The sequence below is a fragment of the Hyperoodon ampullatus genome, assembly GCF_949752795.1.
Source record: "Hyperoodon ampullatus genome assembly, chromosome: 1".
NCBI lineage: Eukaryota > Metazoa > Chordata > Mammalia > Artiodactyla > Ziphiidae > Hyperoodon > Hyperoodon ampullatus.
The window spans coordinates 10,513,934-10,535,191 of NC_136914.1; the positions used below are offsets into that span (position 1 = coordinate 10,513,934).

Consider the following 21,258-nt stretch of genomic DNA (forward strand, 5'->3'; position numbering starts at 1 on the left):
CAGTATGTCCTACACCTGTAACTTATATAATATTGTACATCAACTATACTTCAATTTTTAAAATCAAAATATAATCTTATTGGACTTCTACATATCAGGTCCTGGGAAACACACATAAATTAAAAGCCACTTCTTGCTCCCAAATGGAAGGAATGAGCAAGGAAACCAAGATGTTGGGAGTCCTGGATGCCTAGATGCCAGGCACTTTCCATACATCATTTTATTTAATTCCCACTTTGGGTGGTTTTTCCTGATGCCTGCAGTCTCTCCCCCTGATTCTGCTCTATTCCTGTGTTATGTCTTTCCCCACAATTATCCATCTCTGCTTCCTTTTCCACTCTATCTTCCTTCCCCTGAAGCATCCTAATTTTCCCCTATGTATCCTCCAGAATAGAATAATGAGGCAGTGGGCAGTTATTGGTTTAAACAGATGGCCTGCGTACAAAATTAAAGATCAACCCACAGTGTACCACCACTATGGACCCCATTCCTGGCTTCAACATCCCTGCCACATCTCAGCCCACCAAGGTCAAGAACTAGGTACCTGGGGGAGATTCCTTGCCATCCCTACTGTGAGGTCAAAGGACACAGCTCTATACCAATGATCATATCTTATGATCCTTATTTAAAATGAAACTGAATGTATAAGAAGGTCATTTTTCCCAGACTCATGCTACACTATACACCTTGGTGTGCTACATATTTCCATAGTGCCTAAAAGATGGACAGCTTCCAAAAGTCTTATGTCTTAGCAGGCAAAAGATACTTTGTGAAACAACACTATATCCTTTGTAGATGAAAACCATGCTTGACTGTAAAGCATGCACTTTATGTTTTCCCAGCGAAGACAGAGATGTAGTCTCCCTCCTTTATTTTCTTATGCCCCTATGGCTTAATTCATGTTCACCTGTCTAACCCTCTAAGTATTTGACCTCCTTCAAATTCTCCAAACACAGTCTGGTCACACCTGTTAAACTTGTCAACCCCCCCCCCACACAAATTATAATAACATTTGACTTTAATGATTCAAAAATGAGTTTTTCCCTTAAGCAAAATTTCTACAGTGACTCCAAAGTGCCCATACCTATCCTTGAGGGGAGAAGCGAAGAATGAATTGTTGGGCTACCTGTTGTGACTTCAGGAAACCCTATTTACTGGTCTAAGGAAGGCCGCCTTAGGCAAGTCCAGTGTGTTTCTCCCTCACTGAAGAAGAGTGTGCACACACATCCACACATGCAAATTTAACCTCATTTGATCATCCTGATACTCTTAGAATCTTCTTTTAAAAATAGCTTTAACAACTTAAATGTACATCACAGATGAATGTATAAAGATGTGTATATACCCAATGGAATACTACTCAGCCATAAAAAAGAATGAAATAATGCCATTTGCAGCAACATGGATGGACCTAGAGATTATCATACTAAGTGAAGTAAGTCAGAAAGAGAAAGACAAATACAGTATGATGTCACTTATATGTGGAATCTAAAATATGATACAAATGAATTTATTTACAAAATAGAAATAGACTCACAGACATAGAAAACAAACTTACGGTTACCAAAGGGGAAAGGGGGGAGAAAGGGATAAATTAGGAGTTTGGGATTAGCACATACACACTACTATATATAAAAGAGATAAACAAGGTCCTACTGTATAACACAGGGAACTATATTCAATATCCTATAATACTCCATAATGGAAAAGAATATGAAAAAGAATATATATGTATATAGATATATATGTATGTGTGTGTATATATATAATATATATATAATTGAAATACTTTGCTATACACCAAAAAGTAGCATAACACTATAAATCAACTATTCGTCAATAAAATTTTTTAAATAGAATAAAAATAACTTTGATATGCCAGTTATAAATTAATCTTTAACAAATGACTAAGTCAATTTACCTTGGAATCTCTAATAGAAAATGTTTAGTAAACCTTGCTCAAGCTTACTGAATGTATTAGAAGTGCCCTTGAAAGTCAAAATTAAATAAATTCACCACCTTACTATATTCTGAACATTATAATTAAGATGTCCTTGCAGTTATTCTGAATAACATTCAAAACCAACAGGTCAATTAGCAAAGCAACATTTATATGAAACCCTTTTCATTTTTATCCCTTGATCAGTTTAAATGGGAAGGTTGAACTAGTTTTTAGCCCAGTCTGAGGAAAATACATATTGCTATAACCTGAGGATTTTCCTTATGTCAGTTTGGTGTTACTTAAAAATTTGGCTCTATAGAAAAAAATCATGGTGAGAATCAGTTTGGCTACATGCTATATTATTAATAATTTTTATTGTCTTTATTTCTGGAAAGAACCTAATAATAAGGTGATGATTTGGCCTCATATATAAAGGCTTCCAGAATTGGTTTTCTTCCTCATCACCCACATATAAATTTTCATTGAGCATTGCCTTAATTCTAAAAGATAATGAACAAATTGTCTCCTTATTAATCAAGAAGAATTCAAATTAGATTTTTTTCCCCTCCTTCAACGTGCCTGGAAAACATTTTCCTACCATGTGAGCATTCTTTATAGGTCACAACTAGTTCAGAATATTGTTACATACCTACCCTGGGCTGAGGGGGTGGGACCACTACTCGGCTGGGTCTGAAGGACAGAGTATACAGAGCGTTCAGCCAAAATAGATTATTCTCAAACCTTAATATCTAATGGAATTTGCCCTGTTAAGTGTCAGACTTGCTTGAGACTCATAACTCTGTTTTTCTTCTAATTTTACCCCTTTGGAATAGAAATGTCTATCCTATGCCTGTCCACCACTGTATCTGGGAAACAGATAGCTTGTTTCCTGGTTTTGTTACTGCACCAAACTTAGATCCAATCACTTGACTGGCAACAAAGCCCATCTACTGACACCAGGTTGTGGTGAATGAAAGTACAGTGTTTACTGGATGGAACCAAACAAGGAGAATGGGCAGCTTATGCTCAAAAAACCCAAACTCTCCAATAGCTTTCAAGGAAGGGGTTTTAAAGACAGTGTGGGGAGAGGGTCGTGGGGTGTGTGATCAGCTTGTGCTCAATTCTCTGAATGGTTGATGGTGAGGTGACAGGGTGATGTTTCTGGAATCTCAATCATCACCCTTCTGGTTCCAGTCAGTCTGGGGTCTGTGTGCAGGTGGTCAGCATGCAGTTAACTTCCTCCACCTGGTGGGGATTTTAGTATCTGCAAAACAACTCAGGGATATGGCTCAGGATATTATCTATAGACCTTGAGGAGGAACTAAAAGTCCTTGACTTTGTTTTATGCCAAACTATTGTTTTGTCTTGCTTGATTTTTTTTCCCTTTGTTTCTGCATTTTCTCACTTCTCTGATTAAACTTGCTCTTTTGGAACTTGGGGAGAGCCTAGGAAGCCAAAGCTTTTCTACAAACAAGAGATGGGGAACATGGGGGTATATTCCTGGGATGGCAGGGTCCTGCTCAGTTTCAGTTTCACAAGTTCACAGGTGGAGAGGAATTTTTCCCAGGATGAATCATACCCCAAGTCTCACCCATAACTGTTTTAAATGATGTTTGGATATTTTGGACTTAGAGTTGATGATGGGAGGGGTTAAAGACTTTTGGAGATGTTGGTATGGGGTGAATATATTCTGCATGTGAAAAGGGTATGAATTTTGAGGGGCCAAAGCAAGAATGCTATGGGTAAATTGTGTCCAAAATTCGTATGTTGAAGTCATAAACCCCTAGTACCTCAGAATGCAGTTTATTTGGAGATAGGATCTTTACAGAGGCAATCAAGTTAAAGTAAGGTCATTAGAGTAGACCCTAATCCAATATGAATAGTGTCCTTAGAAAAGGAGGAATCTGGTCACAGAGACATGCATAGAGGGAAGATGATATAAAGATACACAGGGGAAGAGATGGCTGTCTACAAGCCAAAGAGAGAGACCTGGAACAGAGCCTTCCTTCACAGCCCTAGAAAGTAACCAAGCCTGCTGAACCTTGATTTTGAACTTCCTGTCTCCAGAGTTGTGAGACTATAAATTTCTGTTGTTTAAGCCACCCAGTCTGTGGTACTTTGTTATGGCAGCCCTAACAAACAACACCATTTAATTATAACAATTTAACATAGAAAACATGTTGATATTTATATCATAGTGTTTATGTGGCGTTTGAACATCTATTCAAAAGCTATTGATCATATTTTGCAGTAAGATATTGCTAAACCTTTAATTTCCTTATAAAACATATTTAGGGCTTCCCTGGTGGTGCAGTGGTTAAGAATCAACCTGCCAATGCAGGGGACACGGGTTTGATCCCTGGTCCGGGAAGATCCCACATGTCGCGGAGCAACTAAGCCCGTGTGCCACAACTACTGAGCCTGCGCTCTAGAGCCTGAGAGCCACAACTACTGAGCGCACGAGCCACAACTTCTGAAGCCCGCGTGCCTAGAGCCTGTGCTCTGCAACAAGAGAAACCACCGCAATGAGAAGCCGGTGCACCACAACGAAGAGTAGCCCCCTCTCGCCACAACTAGAGAAAAGCCCACACGTAGCAACAAAGACCCAATGCAGCCAAAAAATAAATAAATAAATTTATTTTTAAAAACATATTTAATAAAGGTAGAATCGTATCATAATAGTTCTGTATTTCCTATGCATATTCTGCACTTATTGATTAAAAGAAAAAAAGTCAAAGTAGAACACTGAAAGCATAAGCAAAAGAAAAAATAGCTGAGAGGTAATAGTAATTATATTTAATTGATAAATATACTAGCAAATCATTTTTAGAATTTGGCTGAACTCTAAATTTCCGAGCTGAAACCATGATTATAATACGCAACAGATCAATTCTTAAGAGACAAAAATGCTAATTTATTAAATATACGTAATTCCCCTTCAGATAAAACTTGTCGACAAATAAACAGGACTGTGCCTCAAAGCTAGACTTCCTATTAACTCCTTCAAATTAGATTGATGGAAGACCAGAATAAAAACAAAATAGTGTCATCGTTAAGTAGTTCTGACATCAGATTCAACTAAGATTTCTCCAAAAAACACTGCCGATTAAATAGTATCACTATTCATCATCATGTGAGCTTTGGCTCCTAAAATTTGAAACTACTTTTAAGGAAATCACTGCTAAATAGACATGGTACCTACGTATACTATAAGGGAACAATACCAATTAGATTAGAAAAACAATCTTTTATTTAGCTTTGATTCTTTTTTTAACACGTGTTCTTTTTTTTAACATCTTTATTGGAGTATAATTGCTTTACAATGGTGTGTTCATTTCTGCTTTATAACAAAGTGAATCAGCTATACATATACATATATCCCCATATCTCCTCCCTCTTGTGTCTCCCTTCCACCCTCCCTATCCCACCCCTCTAGGTGGACACAAAGCACCGAGCTGATCTCCCTGTGCTATGCAGCTGCTTCCCACTAGCTATCTGTTTTACATTTGGTAGTGTATATATGTCAATGCCACTCTCTCACTTCATCCCACCTTACCCTTCCCCCTCCCCGTGTCCTCAAGTCCATTCTCTAGTAGGTCTGCGTCTTTATTCCTGTCCTGCCCCTAGGTTCTGAAGAACCTTTTTTTTTTTTTAGATTCCATATATATGTGTTAGCATACAGTATTTGTTTTTCTCTTTCTGACTTACTTCACTCTGTATGAGACTGTAGGTCCATCCACCTCACTACAAATAACTCAATTTCGTTTCTTTTTTTGGCTGAGTAATATTCCATTGTATATATGTGCCAGATCTTCTTTATCCATTCATCTGTCGATGGACACTTAGGTTGCTTCCGTGTCCTGGCTATTGTAAATAGAGCTGCAATGAACACTGTGGTACATGACTCTTTTTGAATTATGGTTTTCTCAGGGTAGCCCAGTAGTGGGATTTCTGGGTCGTATGGTAGTTCTATTTTTAGATTTTTAAGGAACCTCCATACTTAACATGTGTTTTTAATATCTTCCTATGAAGTAAAAGATATCAGTAGTTACCTCTTTTATATGTTGTATGATTTAAAGCAAGAAAATCAATTATGTCAGAAATTAGTGCTGAACAATCCCTCTTGGTCTCCCAGGGTCTTCTTTTCAACCAGGAATGAGGGCATTTGAATCAGCTCTTTGTCCTGGTGCAGAGCAGAGGAGACCCTTCTTCACCTCTCATGGACTCCCTTGCCCTTGGCTCCTGGCATCCCAGCATTTTCCCTGAGCAGCTACAGCCTGTGCAAGAGTCCTGCCAGTCAGGGATCGTGCACCCAGCAGCCTGAAGGGCGTCTCTCTTTGGGGTGAGAGAGCCAGGGCCACCTGCTCTCTTCAAGATGTTAGTTGGAATCTCAGAAGAGCAGGAAAATATATTGATTCCCCTCTTCTCTCTCCTTCCCCACACCACGCAGTTCCCAAATGCACTGACAATAACAGTGTACTTTACATTAATAGGATAACTGGAAGTCTTTGTTGGGAGAGCTTGAGAAGTTAATGAATGCAACATCATATCTTTGATACAAGCTGTGTGGCTACTCCCATTGGGTATGACGATCTTCTTGTTGCCCAACTGTGTGGAGCCTGCCTTTAACAACACCCCGTAGTATGTGGAGGCACAGAAAACAGTGGTGCCCATCCTGCAGGGCATGGAGATCCTTGTCCAGATCTATGCAAAGGAAGATGTGGTCCTGGGATACAGTCATCAAGGTGGAGCTGCGGCCACTGCATTCTTCAGGCTGGGAGGGACCCATAAGAAACATAGGTGCCCACTGACTCCGCGTGTAATGGGGGGCAAAGCAGGCTCAGCCAACGATAGGCTGTGTGCTTAACTCCTCTTGAAGCTGCTGTCCTGACAGATGACATAGGACCTACACAGCCAATGGATGTCATTTTAATGTTTGGGGGGTGAGGGGGTTTATTTTTTTAACCTATAGCCTTTCTGGAACATATTGTTTAATGTCCAAGTGTCCACTGCTGACCCCAAGGCCAACTAGAGGAGAGCCTCTGGGTAGGTTTTACTGTGGCAAGGCATTCGTCTTGCAAAATTTAGGCTTTAGACCCTTTTATTTCTCCAGGTAGTAGACAAAAAATAGCTTCAGCAAAGATCAGGTTGAATAGCTGGGCTCTATTAGCCTTAACGGGGAGAAGAGATATTGGTGTAGAACTTCCTAGTTCTTCAGGCAGAACTTTCCACCTGTTCTCAGTCATTTCTCCTGAAGTTGGATGTGACTTTACTGAAAATGGACTGTCTTTCTGCCAAAGCACAAGCGCAGTATTTGGACACACAATCTCCTTTCTATGACCTATTAAATGCCATGTATGTACTTCAGGGCAGAGCCAGTTATTTATGGCGTGGGCATGATGGAAAGTACCCTGGGGTGACAGGGGCATGTGAGGACTCCTTCTCTGTAGGGACACACTTTTAGTGTTAGTTGAATTAATTTACAAGGTAAATTTTTTCTACTTAACTCCTGTAAATCTCCATTTCCCATCTATAATTGTAATAATAACTTACATTTGTTGAACGTTTACTGTGTGCCAGGTACCCTTCACAGCTTTTTATGTGCAGTAATCTATTTAATTCTTATAATAGCTTTATGAGATGGGATCTGTTATTACATATAAATTAGAAATAAGACACACAGCCACATTGCAGGGTTCCACAAGGATCCAAAGACATAAGGCATATGAAAAACTCCAGCATAGCACACAGTCTGTAGTTCTTTTCTTTCCCACTTAATGATAGACTTGAAATGCAGCCCAGGTTTAAAAGAGAAATTTGGGATGGTGAGAGATAAAAGAAATACAATATGGATAAATGAAATTGCCCTGTGGAAAGAAAACTCTAATAAAATAAATCTTTGGTTAGAAGTCAAATTTGTGTTCTCTGAACAGAGCGATCACCAGCCTCTAATGAATTGTCATAGTCTGAAGAAGGAAGAAAGAAGTGATCCTACATTTGAACTGTTTTTCTCTGCCTAGCACCTCGACTTTATAGTATGTCAATTACTAATTCTGAGACTTTCATTCTTTTATTCATTCATTCAATAAATAGTTGTCATGTACGTGCTACAAGCCATAAGCACTAGGTATCAGGGGTAAACATCGCACGCTCCCTGCTCTCATGAAGCTTAAAGTCTACTGGAGGGCTTCCCTGGTGGCGCAGTGGTTGAGAATCTGCCTGCCAATGCAGGGGACACGGGTTTGAGCCCTGTTCTGGAAAGATCCCACATGCCGCGGAGCAACTAGGCCCGTGAGCCACAACTAATGAGCCTGCGCATCTGGAGCTTGTGCTCTGCAACAAAAGAGGCCGTGATAGTGAGAGGCCCGCACACCGCGACAAAGAGTGGTCCCCGCTTGCCACAACTAGGGGAAGCCCTCGCACAGAAACGAAGACCCAACACAGCAAAAATAAATTAATTAATAAACTCCTACCCCCAACATCTTAAAAAAAAAAAGTCTAGTGGAGAATACAGATCTTAATCAAGTGGTCCATGAATGTATAATTGCAGAGATTTAATATGGCTTGGGGAGCATAGGAAAAAGGCTTTCTGAAGAAGTTAGGACTTGAACTGAGAGGAAAGAGGAATACCAAAAGGGTGTGACAAATGGACAATGCCAAGCACAGTCATTAGATTTTTCCACCTAGAGGTTACTAATGACCTCAGCAAGAGTTTTGTTGAAGTGTCTAAAATGGAAGCCAGACTGGAGTGTTCTAAGAGGGAGTTGGTGGGAGGTTAAGAAATGGAGATAGTAAGCAAAGACAAACAAAACACAAGAACCAAAACCACCACTTTCAAGAAGCTTCATAGTGAAGAAGAGGAAAAGGAATGTTAGCTGGAGAGGGCAGATCAGAGGACAAAAATATCAACATAATTTAGCTTTCTGTCAGCTCAGCTATCCACCCCATCTCTGCCCACAATGAAAATATTATAGCACATAGACAAGATAGTTGCCCAAAGTGAGTGATGCCTGGACGGGAATCAAAATACACTCACACAAGAATATTCACTTGGTAAAATTTAATATATGGAGACCAGTGAGAGTTTTATTATTTTAAAAAAATCATTTGGGGACTTCCCTGGCGGTCCACTGGTTAAGACTCTGTGCTTCTACTGCAGGGGGCACAGGTTCGATCCCTCGTCAGGGAATTAAGATCCCCCATGCCGCGAGGTGTGGCCAAAAACAAAAATCCTTTGGACAAGGCAGGAGCTTTATAAAATATAATGCCTCTTTCATTTACAATGGAATTTAACCTGTGTTTCCATTTAAAATATTTTTAATAATACTTTCCAGACACACCAGAGTAGCATTGCATAATTAGGCTAAACATATATTCTTTCAATTTTACTATCTCTTAATGTTCTGTTATATGAACAAATCTGTGCATTGAGGTGTACTAGCATTCTACTTTAGTGGATTATACAGACCCATAGCAATTCACTGCCTGGTTAAATTAAATATTTAGGGAGAAAATTAACTATTTCAAGCCCCTAGCAGATTATTCCTGCTCTGGGAGTCAGTCAGTTGCTGCTGCTGCTGCTCAAGTGAATAAAACAGGCATCTGCAACACTGTAAAAAATCAAAAGCATAATTTAAGGATGACATTCTACAGATTTATATTCCCCTTGAAGCCATTTTTATCAGTACAGGTTTGGATGCACCTATTTCTACTGTCATCAGTACGTCTCTCTCACATTCACATTAATTGCATAAGAAAGCACATTAACTACCATTTTATTTATAGGAAAAGATTACTCTGCACTGTGCCTAAATGGACACCTCTAATACTTAAAACATGAGTATGAGGCTAAGATCACACACTGCTAGCTTCTTTTATGTCCCAAGTGAGACTCACTTTTGGCTAGAAAAATGCACTCTTGTCAGCGGTAAGGAAGAGGAATGGTGTCTCTCCCCAAGACCATTGCCTGGATGAATGGACCGCGGGAGCGCAGTGTCTCTCACACGCGCAGAACTGGCCCGGGTACCGTCGGCGTCTCCCAGCCCTGGGGGACAATCCCGTTGAGCCGCCTGGGGAGGAGAGTATCCAGACGAACCGGTCCGAGGCAGGCAGCCCAGGGCTGCACGGGGGCCGGCCACCCCTCCGGGCGCGAAGGTCAGTGAGACAGCCGGGGAAGGGCACCGAGGAGTGGAGGGGAGAGCTTCCGCACCCTCCTAGGTGGGGCAGGAGGTGGCTGAGCCCCTTCCTCCTATCCTCCCCCCACCCCCTGCTGCTTTTACCTGCTGCAGCTGAAGCGCAGCCACCGGCTCTTGTTGAGTCCGTTCGTCCGCTCCAGAATGGACAGCAGCCACCGCCTGCACCTGCCGATGAGCGGGCCACTCTGAAGACAGGGTACCCTCCAGGCACCCCAGCGCCAAGTTCCCATGGCTGGGGTTTCTCCGCGCCCTGCTGGGTCGCCCCGGCAGCTTGTCGCCGCGCTCGCCTACCTGCTCCTGAGCTGCGCTGCCCTACAGGGACAGGTACCCTCGCCTGAGGCTAAGCCCCACCGGGCGCTCTACCTGCCCACCTGGGGCGCCCTGGGCCGCAGCCGCCCCGACGGCCCCAGCGTCTTGATCGCCAACCCCGGGCTCCAGGTGCCCGTGGGCCGCTCTCTTTGGCTCGACCCGCTCCGGGACCTGGTGATTCGAGTGCAGCCGAGGGACCGGTGTGAGGTGACGGTGCTGGACTACCTGCCGCCGCGCCACGGCGCGCTCTCCCCGCGCCGCTTCCCCTGCGCCTGCGGGCCCCGCCAGACCCGGTCCACTCACTTCGGCGCCCGCAGCCCCGGACGCGCCGGGGCGTGGCTGCAGCTACGCTACGACGCCCGGGCTTCCACGCTGGCGCCGCCCTTCACGCTGGCGGTGGGCGTGGTCTTCCCCCAGCTGGAGCTGGTGACGCGCAGCAGGCCTTTGGAGGTGAAGGGGCTGCGCGGCTGGAGTCACGCCATCGACAGGAGAGTGCTGCACTTCGCCTCCGCGGGGCCCGGGGCGGCGGCCACCCGCAGGTGCCGGCTCGCCGCTCTTCCGCCCGAGGGCGGCCCACTGCCCAAGGGTGGGCGTTTGGGGGTCCCTCTCCCCAGGGCGAAGGGCGTAGACTGTGGGGCTTTTGTCCAGGCTGGGGCGCGCTACCAGCGCCCGCCACCACCCCCTCGCCACACCGGGACTATGTGCCCATGATGGCGAAGCTGCTAGGGCCAGGGGACCGAGGCGCTGGGTCAGGGGAGTTGCTGCTCCGCGAACACTTCCAGCTGCTGGTGAGGATCCGCGAGAGAGCCGAGAACACTGCACCCAGGCCCAGCTTCGGGCCCCTGATGTTGACGGGGGTCCATCAGTTCGTGCTGACAGCCCTGACGCCCGACGCCCTGGCTGCGGAGGACGTGGAGTCTGCCGCTGATGACCAGGTATACAACATTCTCAAGGCCCCCATCACCACGCCAGGGCACCAGGGCTACGTGGTCAGCACTGACGACCCCCTGGGCCTTCCAGTCTCCTTCTTCACCCAGCGGGAGCTGCGGGAACTGAAAATTGCCTATCAGCCCCCTACGGAGAAATTGGATGGGGAGCGCCTCTTCCAGCTGGAGCTGGAGGTGGTCGGCAGAGATGGCGCCATCTCAGACCCGTTTGACTTCATGGTGGTAGTGAAGCCTGTGAACTCCCTGGCCCCAATGGCTAGCCATAACCGGGGACTGCTGCTTTTTGAAGGTCAGTCAAGGCCCCTGTCCAGCACCCACAGCCTTGAAGATCAGTGATAGTGATAACCTGGGAGAGATGAAAGTGGCTGTGGTCCGGGGCTTGAGACATGGGCAGCTGGTGGTGCTTGGGGCACCTGCTGGGTGCAAGCATGTCACACCAGTAGCCCTGGCAGCAGGGCGAGTGGTGTACCAGCACAATGGCAGCAATACCTAGAGTGACAACATCATCTTCCGGATGGATCATGGGCACCACCAGGTGGAATTCCTCTTCCCTGTCACCATCATCGCTGTTGATGATGAACCACCAACAGTCACTGCCAACACTAGGCTCTCAGTGACTGAACGGCAGCTGGTCCAGATCTCCCCCTGTGTCCTGAGCGCTACAGATATTGACTCTGAGGACTCAACCATCCACTTTGTGCTGGAGGACCAGCCTCTGGGAGGAGAAGAGGAAAATAGAGGGTGGGATCTGGACCCTGGTTCCTCCAACTCAAGTCAGCATCTGGGGGAGATGCTGCTGTGGCCTTTGGAACCACCTCTGTCACCTGAAGATGAAGGCTGGTATTATGTGGAAAAGGAAGTAGTTTATGAAAAGGTGGTGACTGAGTGGCTTCAGCGAGACATAGTGGAAGGCAGACTCTTCTACCATCATCTTGGACCCCTTGGCCCTCAATCTGTAACGGCCCAGATGACTTTCCATGTGCAGGATGACCATGACCCACCCAATCTATCCAACCAGCATTTCTTCACGATCAAAGTCCAACCAGTGGATCTGCAAAGTCCAGAGCTGTTTCCAGGAACTACCCTAGAAATGACCGTGCAGCAATACCAGCTCACTCAATTCCAGCAGAAGTTCCTCCGATATATTGACCAGGACTCAGATGACCAGCACCTGTGATATACCTTACCGATGTCCCCGACTGGTACAGTTGGCAACCAACAAGTCCAGGCTGGAGAATTTGTGCTCACTGATTCACCAGACACACACATTGTGCACTTCCCCCAGGCCCAGGTAAATCACCACAAAGTTGCCTACCAGCCCCCCCAGAAGAAGCTGGGTACTGTACCACGGCTTGTGCAGTTCACCTACCTGCTGGACGATGCTGCAGGCAATAGCATACCTGGCACAGTCACATTATTCCTGAAGCCTATGGACAACCAGCCTCTCCAAGTCACCAACAGAGGCTTCACTGTCTTAGAGGGAGAAAGTTTTATCCTCAGCAGTAATGAGCTGGATGTTTCAGACCCTGACACAGACATTGACCAGATTGTCTTCATATTAGTTTGGGGTCCCCAACATGGACATTTGCAATACTTAAAAAAAACGTATGGTCCCAGGGGAATTTTTCATGCAAGCTGATATTGTTAATGGGAGTATCTCTTACCAGCACCACAGAGACCAGACCTTTCAGCTGGAGGTAAGTGACAGGGTGCATCACATACCCATCACTGTCCAGATTTCTATGCATCCCATGGCAGCTGACAAATGTCCTAGTATCTCTATTATAGGTAGTCCATTATTAGAAGTGTCCATAGATGAGCTAGAGAACAGAGCCACTGAGATCACCATGGGCATCATCCATGACCAAAAAGACACAGGTGACTTGATGCTCTCTTTCGTTGTGGAGGACAGCCCAAAATTGGGCACTATTCTGGTGAATGGTTTACCAACAGAACGATTCACCCAAGAGGACCTCATCAGTGGGGCAGTAGTGTACGTCCACACAAAAGGTGAAGTTGGATTCCGGAAGCAGCATGATGCCTTCAGCCTTGCCCCCTCCAAGGATTCTTATCAGTGGGTGGTGGAGGACAACACAGTGGAGGGGGTGCAGGTGCAAGTGGTTGTGCTACCTGTGGACAATGTGGCCCCCAAGGTCTTGGTGGGGGAGCCCTACACCATCCATGAGGGTGAGAAGAGCCCCTTGACCTTACAACATTTCACAACTGAAGATCTGAACACTCCCCAAGATGAAATTGTACGTACAATAACTGGCTAGCCAGCCTCTGGCTACCTGGAAAACATGGCACCAGCTCCTGGCTCAGAAGAGTTGCGAGCTGGTAACCTCATCAGTGCTTTGTCCATCAGAGATGTCCGGGTAAGACATATCAGTTACATACAGAGTATCCACAAGGGGGTAGAGCCACAAAAAGATCAGTTCACCTTTAATTGCTCTGATGACATCAACTTCTCCCTAAATGTCTTCTTCCCTATAATGATCTTACCCACCAATGATGAGCAGCCTGAACTTTTTGCCCGAGAACTTGTGGTATTAGAGGGGATGAGCCGGGTCATAGTCATAGACACCCCCTGCTCAATGTAGCTGAGGCTGATCTGCCACCAAATGAGCTTCACTTTCAGCTCACAGCCCTCCCTCGGCAAGGGAGCTGGCCACAGCAGCTGGCCACAGGCAGCCAGCCCATCCACAGCTTCACCTTACAGATCCAGGAGGCCTCCACCATTGTGTATGAGCATGATGACTCTGAGAACACAGGGGGCGGTTTTGAGGTCTGGCTGAGCGATGGCAAGCACACCACCCACAGGAAGGTACCCATTGGGATGATCCTGGTGGACGATGAAGCCCCTCAGCTGATCATCAACAATGGGCTGGAAGTAGAGACTGGATGTACTGAGGTCATCAGGAATCGGGTCCTCAAGGCCACAGATCTTGACTCACATAAGAGCCTCAGTTTTGTCCTCCATGCTGAGCCTCAACAAGGGCTTCTACAGCGACTGAGAAAACCCAGAGGGGAGGTGAGGAACAATCTCACCCTGGGAATGAACTTCACACAGTATGACATTGACAGAGGTCTCATCTGTTACACCCACACAGGCCAAGGACTTCATGACCTTATCAAGTTTGATGTGACTGATGGGATTAACCCTTTGCTAAACCACTACTTCTACATCACCATTGGCAGCTTACACAAGGTCTTCTTCCCTGAAGTGGTTAGCAAAGGGGTCACCTTGATGGAAGTTGGCAGAGTAACCCTCACCATGGATCTGCTTAGCACCAGTGACATCAACAGCCCCGATGAACAGCTTCACTTTAACATCACACAGGCTCCTAGCCTGGGGCACTTGGAAATCTCTGACCACCCTGGGGAGCCTGTTGCCTCTTTCACTCAGCTTCAGTTGGTTGACAACAAGATATTCTATGCACTTCAAATAATGAGATAAAGGTGGACAGCTTTGAGTTTCAAGTGACTGATGGACATAATCCTGTGTTCCGAACCTTCAGGATCTTCATCACGGATGTGGATGATAGGATACCTATCATGACCATCCATAAACTAATACTGCAGGAAGGGAAAAGCAAATGGATCACTCCCTTTGAGCTGACAGTGGAAGACGAGGATACCCCAGATGATCTTCTCCTCTTTACTATCACCCAGGTCCCTGTCCACGGTAGGATTTTATATAATGGCAGCCGTTCTGTGACCACCTTCACCAAGCGGGACCTGAATGAGAACCTGATTAGCTACTGACATGATGGCAGTGAGACAACTGAAAACACTTTCTCCTTGACTGTGACAGATGGCGCTCATGCTGATTTCTACGTCTTCCCAGACATTGCCGTGGAGACACACAGACCTCAGGTAATGAGCATCCACATAAGCTCCCTAGACAACAGGCTCCCCCAGATTGTCTTTAACAGGGGTGCCCTGGCCTTGAAGCGCCTTCACACTGGACACGTGGGCTTCCTGATTACCAGCAGGTCACTGAAGTCAGAGGATCGGGACAGTTCCCCAGGCTCCAGAAGTATAAAGTGACCAGAGGACCAGTTCATGGCTTCATCATCAACACTGGCCTTGGAAACAAGAGCACTTGAGTGTTTACACAAGGTTAGTACAGTGTCCTCTGATGCCTTTGTCCCTCTCCTTGAGTAGATTAGATCTCCCAGGTTTGTATGAAACTGTCCTGACCTTACTTAGTCCATTAGCAGAAAGATTCTAATTCTAATGAAATACAATGGGATGTGAAATTAACAAACCAAAAGCAACAAGTCCATTATCAGCTATTTCATCAGCATGCCCGTTTAACAGGAACCCTCAGACATTCAATCAGGCTTGTAGTTATGCCTTAAAACTGCAAAACACAGGTGGACAGCTTCTGCTTTTGAAATAGTGTAAGATTACATTGATTTTGAAAATTGCAGTTAAGTTTGAATTTTAAGTAAACAATGACATATCTAGGAATCACTTTCATAGTTTATCAGTAAGTCTAAATTTCTGAAGATAGTGTTTGATATTTAGATTTTAGATATAAAAATTACACTGCACATTTTATTGTAGTACTATTCAAATGCAATTTCTGCAACTAAAAAAACGCATAGAACTAAGTTTGCCTAAGTGTTGGGAGTACGTGTTTTTTAAAATTTTTATTGGGGTATAGTTGATTTACAATGTTGTGTTAGTTTCAGATGTACAGCAAAGTGAATCAGTTATGCATATACATATATCCACTCTTTTTTAGATTCTTTTCCCATATAGGCCATTACAGAGTACTGAGTAGAGTTCCCTGTGCTATACAGTAGGTCCTTATTAGTTAACTATTTTACACATAGTAGTGTGTATATGTCAATCCCAATCTTCCAATTTATCCCTCCCCTTCCTTACCCCCTGGTAACCGTAAGTTTGTTTTCTATACATCTGTAATTCTATTTCTGTTTTGTAGATAAGTTCATTTGTACCCTTTTTTTAGATTCCACACATAAACGATATCATATGATATTTGTCTTTCTCTGTCTAACTTCATTTAGTATGATAATCTCTAGGTCCATACATGTTGCTGCAAATGGCACTTTCGTTTTTTTTTTTTACCACATACCAACATTTATTGAATTCTTTAGATGAAGAAAGAAAATAGTTTACATAACCTGTTCTATCAGTTTGATAACGTCCCATCTCTTTTTTTTTTCAGGTACTGACCTGATCTTGCATGAGTAGTTTACTTGAGGCAGGTACAATAATATTCTAAATGTGGAATCCTATACCCTTAGACATAGCTTATAATCATCCTCAACCAGTGAAAATCCTGCCAACAAATGGACAAAGAATTCTTTAAGAATAAAGTCCTAAGCACGCTTCTCAACTGCACAGGCTATAGGACCTGCTAGATGCATAACCTATTCAGTTAATGTGGAGAGTGTATCTATAATGTTATAGCAAATTTTCTTATCTTTATTTTCATTGATTTCACCAATGATATTTTATTCCTGTCATTCATTATGCTAATTGACAAGCCACTAATTTCAGCAGTGAATCCCTGTATCAAAAATTGAATTGTGCAATATATGACCAGAAATAATGACAAATGAAATAATGAAGTACACATGTATCTCAGATGGATCTGCTTCTAAAATGGAGTTGTTCTGATTAAAGGACACGTGACAATCCCTAGGATGTGAATCCCTGATTAGAGAAATTAACAACACCTAACATAGCTAGCTTGAGTGTCTCTTTTTCTCAGGTTTCACTATTAGGGGCGTTTAGAAGAGCTGATAAGCAGTTCCAGAGACCACTGAGCTCTTCACTCACCCCAGCAAAAGCCCAGTGTTTTCACTGATCATCTCACCATCCTCCCAAAGCACTGAGTTTCCCTCCTGAGGCAGACTACAAATCCACCGTCAGGCCCTTCCGGAATCTCATGCACACAGGGTGCTTGAGAAAACAGCGTCATATGTCTCAGGAAGTACTTCTCCTCTTTTCCCCAGTGATACTTATTCCCAGTTTGTCATGTCACCCATTATTGATATGTAGAGTAAAGGCTAGTCTCTGGGAAATTATGAAAATAATAATTGTAGAAAGGGTAGTCGTGACAGAAATAGCATATTTTAATTCTTGATTCATGTCTTCTGCCTGGGCCTGCCTGGAGAAACCCCAAAGCCACCTACTCTATATAACTATAGAACTACTCTACTATAACCATGGAAACTCCATGCTGGGCAAACACAGGACCTTGGCTTAAGGGACAGTCATATTTTTGTTCTATATCTTGGACCATACAGTTCATATGCTTTTAGTGGGGAAATGTTTCTTTTCCTTACAGACACCAAGAAACACTTTTTAAAAGAAATTACATACTTTTCAGATTGAGCTTTCATTTTTTTATTTAAAAAAGAGCAAAATTATAGAAATTATTATTGTTGTTATTATGATAATACTCACTTAGAATCACAGACCTAAAGACTAGAAATGACTTCGGAGATCATACCCATTTTTGTTCCTTTGTTCAATGAAAGATGTAGGAGATTTACCTTGAGATTTTATCACAAACTCCAAGGGAACTACTAGGTTTAATTCCAACGGAAGGCTAAAGGCAAAGAATAAATTAAGAAACCTCTTTGTAGATGTAAATAATCTTTGTAAATAATCATTTCTTGTATGTTTAAACTTTAAAAAGAGACTGTATACAAAAATACTAACCAGTCTTCTAGAAGCTGGAAAGAGCTCTTGTTTACACAAAGACAAAGAAATAAAAATACAGAAGGAGAGGCAGATACTTGGGAGGGGGGAAAGATAAAAGAAACAGAGGAGAAGGGGCTTTGGCAAAGGAAACACACCACACCACACACACACACACACACACACACACACACACATATACACACACGCACACACACCAGGAAGGGAATAAGAGAGAAGGAAAGATGCAGAAAGTCAGGAAGCGTAGGCTATTCTGTGTATGTTTGGCCCCAGTTACAACATTTCTTTCCACTTTAAATGTCCACTGATCATTATATAATAGTATCCCATGTCAAAGTATGCAGCAACGTAATTCGCAAAATAATACATGTAATCCAAAGTCATCAAAATGATTTTCATTTTAATAAAATATATCCTAAGTGATTTTCAAACTGAATTTTTCTTTACCATTAATACAGGCAGTATCTGGGGTTCAGTCCAGACTCTCAGGGACCTGTGAGCTAAGACCTATTCTGCCATTTTTTAATTCTTGCCAATCTATAGCATAATTCAATTTCCATTTTCCTTAAGGGTCCATAAGATTTAAGAATCTGACATTTGATCGCGTTAGTGGAACCCCCTGGGACCGTTTATAGCTTGTGCTATTTAAAAAAAGGCATTTTACTTTCTAGAAAATGAATATTCTACCCAAGAGTTTGTAAGTTGAGTGGAAGCTTTTCATTTATCTAGCAACTGTTGATTTGTGGTCTGGCAGAAAGGAATTGCTGACACATGGAATGCTTCCCTTGGAAAGAAAAGCTCAGCTTATATTCTTCGCCTGATAAGTGCTTGCCAAGCACCAGGCTAATGACATCTGTTGGGCTCCCTGGCTTGACCGTTTTTGTAAAGCGCTGACTAACAATGGAGATGATTATTACAGAGCTGGGCTGTGGTTTACTTTAACTCCCAACCTTTCCTCCCTAATTATTTTTTTGTCAAACCTCAGGAAGGGCTCTCAACCAGAGGTCATCCTCCATTTGTTTAGAGGTTTGCTGGATGGTTCCAAGGTTTGGCCCAACCCACTTACAATAGCATGTCGATACACTTGGCTCTAAAATCTGGCCTGTCATCAGTAGAACTTTATTTTTATGCCTCCACAAGGCTTCCTTTTGATCACCTTTTCCTTCATGTGGACCTTCACATGGCTCCTCCTTTCCTAATATTTATGAATCAAATTGCTCTTGGAACTGTCTTATATATCCTTTGTACTACGTACATGAGCTGGGATGGGATGTGACATTGATCTCTTTCTTCTTAGGAGAATAGGTGATCTGGGTATTATTCCCACTATTTCAGAGTCACTTGTCACTGACATTAGCATAGCCACACTGGGGACTCTGTCCTGTTGTTGGACATCTATATGGAACTGCAGGGGCTTGGTTTGGTAAGGGATCATGTCTTCCTAAGGCATACAGTGCATTAGGACTTTTCAGGAAATGGGCCTTTTCCTTTCTTTCTCTTTCTTTCCTTCCTTCCTCCCTTTCTATACGATCTCATTTCTAATGCCAATCAAGCACAAACTTATATGACAAGTGTGACGGTATCAATTTCTAGAACATGAGAAGAATGCTGGACCGTGGGGGAAAGGTTAAATAATAGGTACTCTGGAAATGCAAAGTATTGTTTTTATCATTTTTAAAAAGATTTCTCTAGAACAAGACCCTCAAACTTAAAGATTGTTTCACACTCTGTACACATATTTTGTACAAGAACAAGCTCTAAGCTAAGAATCTAAAAGCCTGGCATGTAGGTCCTGGCTCTAACTAGACTATAACTACAGCTTTATATATTGATATTACTAGATTTTTTAAACCATCATCTATATTCTTATGAAGCAAGGTACTAGAAGTAATACATTTACAGCTTGTAAATAGGTTAAATTATTAGCAGTGCTCAGTCTGTTCTTTAAATCTATATTTAGGTCAGTTTTTATCCAGGAGGGACTTAGTCATATTCAACAGGTATTTAATGAGTCCTGATTAATCTCTGGGAACTGTGCTACGTGCTAGGGACTCCATGATGAAAAGCCACAAGCAATCAGCTCCAAATAGAGAAAGGGAGCCAGAAACAGAGACAATTAACTACAGTACTGTGAGAGGCACCTACCAAGGAAGTATGTGCATGAGGGGCAGAGATGAGCCATCACCCAGGGAAGTTTCATCAAGAAGCAATGCCCACTCTGGGCTTTGAAGGATGAACAAGTGTTTTCAGAGCTGAATTCAGAAACAGCACCACAAGATTTGCAAACTGCACACAGCTTAGTATAGTTAGCTTATAGACTCCAAGGCAGCAAGAGTAGAAGATGATGGAGAGGTGGAGAGGATCCAGATTGTGGAGAGCTTTGCTTTTTTTTGGGGGGGGGCTGCATTGGGTGTTTGTTACTGCACGCAGGCTTTCTCTAGTTGCAGCGAGCAGGGGCTACTCTTTGTTGCACTGCACAGTCTTCTCATTGCAGTGGCTTCTCTTGTTGCGGAGCACAGGCTCTAGGCATGCGGGCTTCAGTAGTTGCAGCATGTGGCCTCAGTAGTTGTGGCTCGTGGGCTCTAGGGCACAGGCTCAGTAGTTGTGGCACAGTGACTTTGTTGCTCCGCAGCCTGTGGGATCTTCCCGGACCAGGGATCTAACCGTGTCCTCTGCATTGCCAGGCGGATTCTTTAACCAGTGTGCCACCAGGGAAGTTCCTTTGCATATTTTTTAATTTATTGACTGATTCTGTGACCTCGAGTGAGGCACAGTTATGGAACCACAGGTACTTCATTTGTAAATATAGTGTCAAGTGTGCTTGCTCCCCTTGCAGATTGCTGTGCTGCCTGGATTTTCACACGAGATAATGGATATGAAAGGGCTTGGTTATAAAATGCAGCCGAGGTAAAGATCAAGCCTCTAGATGAGCCAGTGCACCTCAGTACCCAGATAATTTGGGTGCCTTCTGGAGAACTCATTCTCCTCTCCTGTGCATAGGGCTCCAGAGAGCTTACCGCTCACATTTAATTTGTCAAGTTACACCAACTTAGATGAAGTAATATTATTGTTTGTCCACAGTGGGACATAATAAGTTAATATGTTTTCTCTACCACTGTGAATCATGAAATGTTCAACCTGCAAAGAACTCAGAAAGGTT

At 43.6% G+C, this 21,258-nt stretch overlaps 1 protein-coding gene across 1 annotated transcript in view; it reads left to right on the forward strand.

Annotated features, from left to right (window-relative positions):
- Positions 1-10,365: 10,365 nt before the first annotated feature.
- Positions 10,366-21,258, forward strand: part of FREM3 (FRAS1 related extracellular matrix 3) — a gene marked incomplete at both ends in the record, with an annotated part of 36,654 nt that continues 25,761 nt past the window's right edge. Inside the window, 12 exon segments of the mRNA XM_079710061.1 lie at positions 10,366-11,115; positions 11,118-11,714; positions 11,716-11,883; positions 11,887-12,567; positions 12,571-12,999; positions 13,001-13,666; positions 13,670-13,976; positions 13,979-14,827; positions 14,830-15,155; positions 15,159-15,417; positions 15,420-15,499; positions 15,503-15,515. Coding sequence (XP_079566187.1) covers positions 10,366-11,115; positions 11,118-11,714; positions 11,716-11,883; positions 11,887-12,567; positions 12,571-12,999; positions 13,001-13,666; positions 13,670-13,976; positions 13,979-14,827; positions 14,830-15,155; positions 15,159-15,417; positions 15,420-15,499; positions 15,503-15,515 — 5,125 coding nt within the window.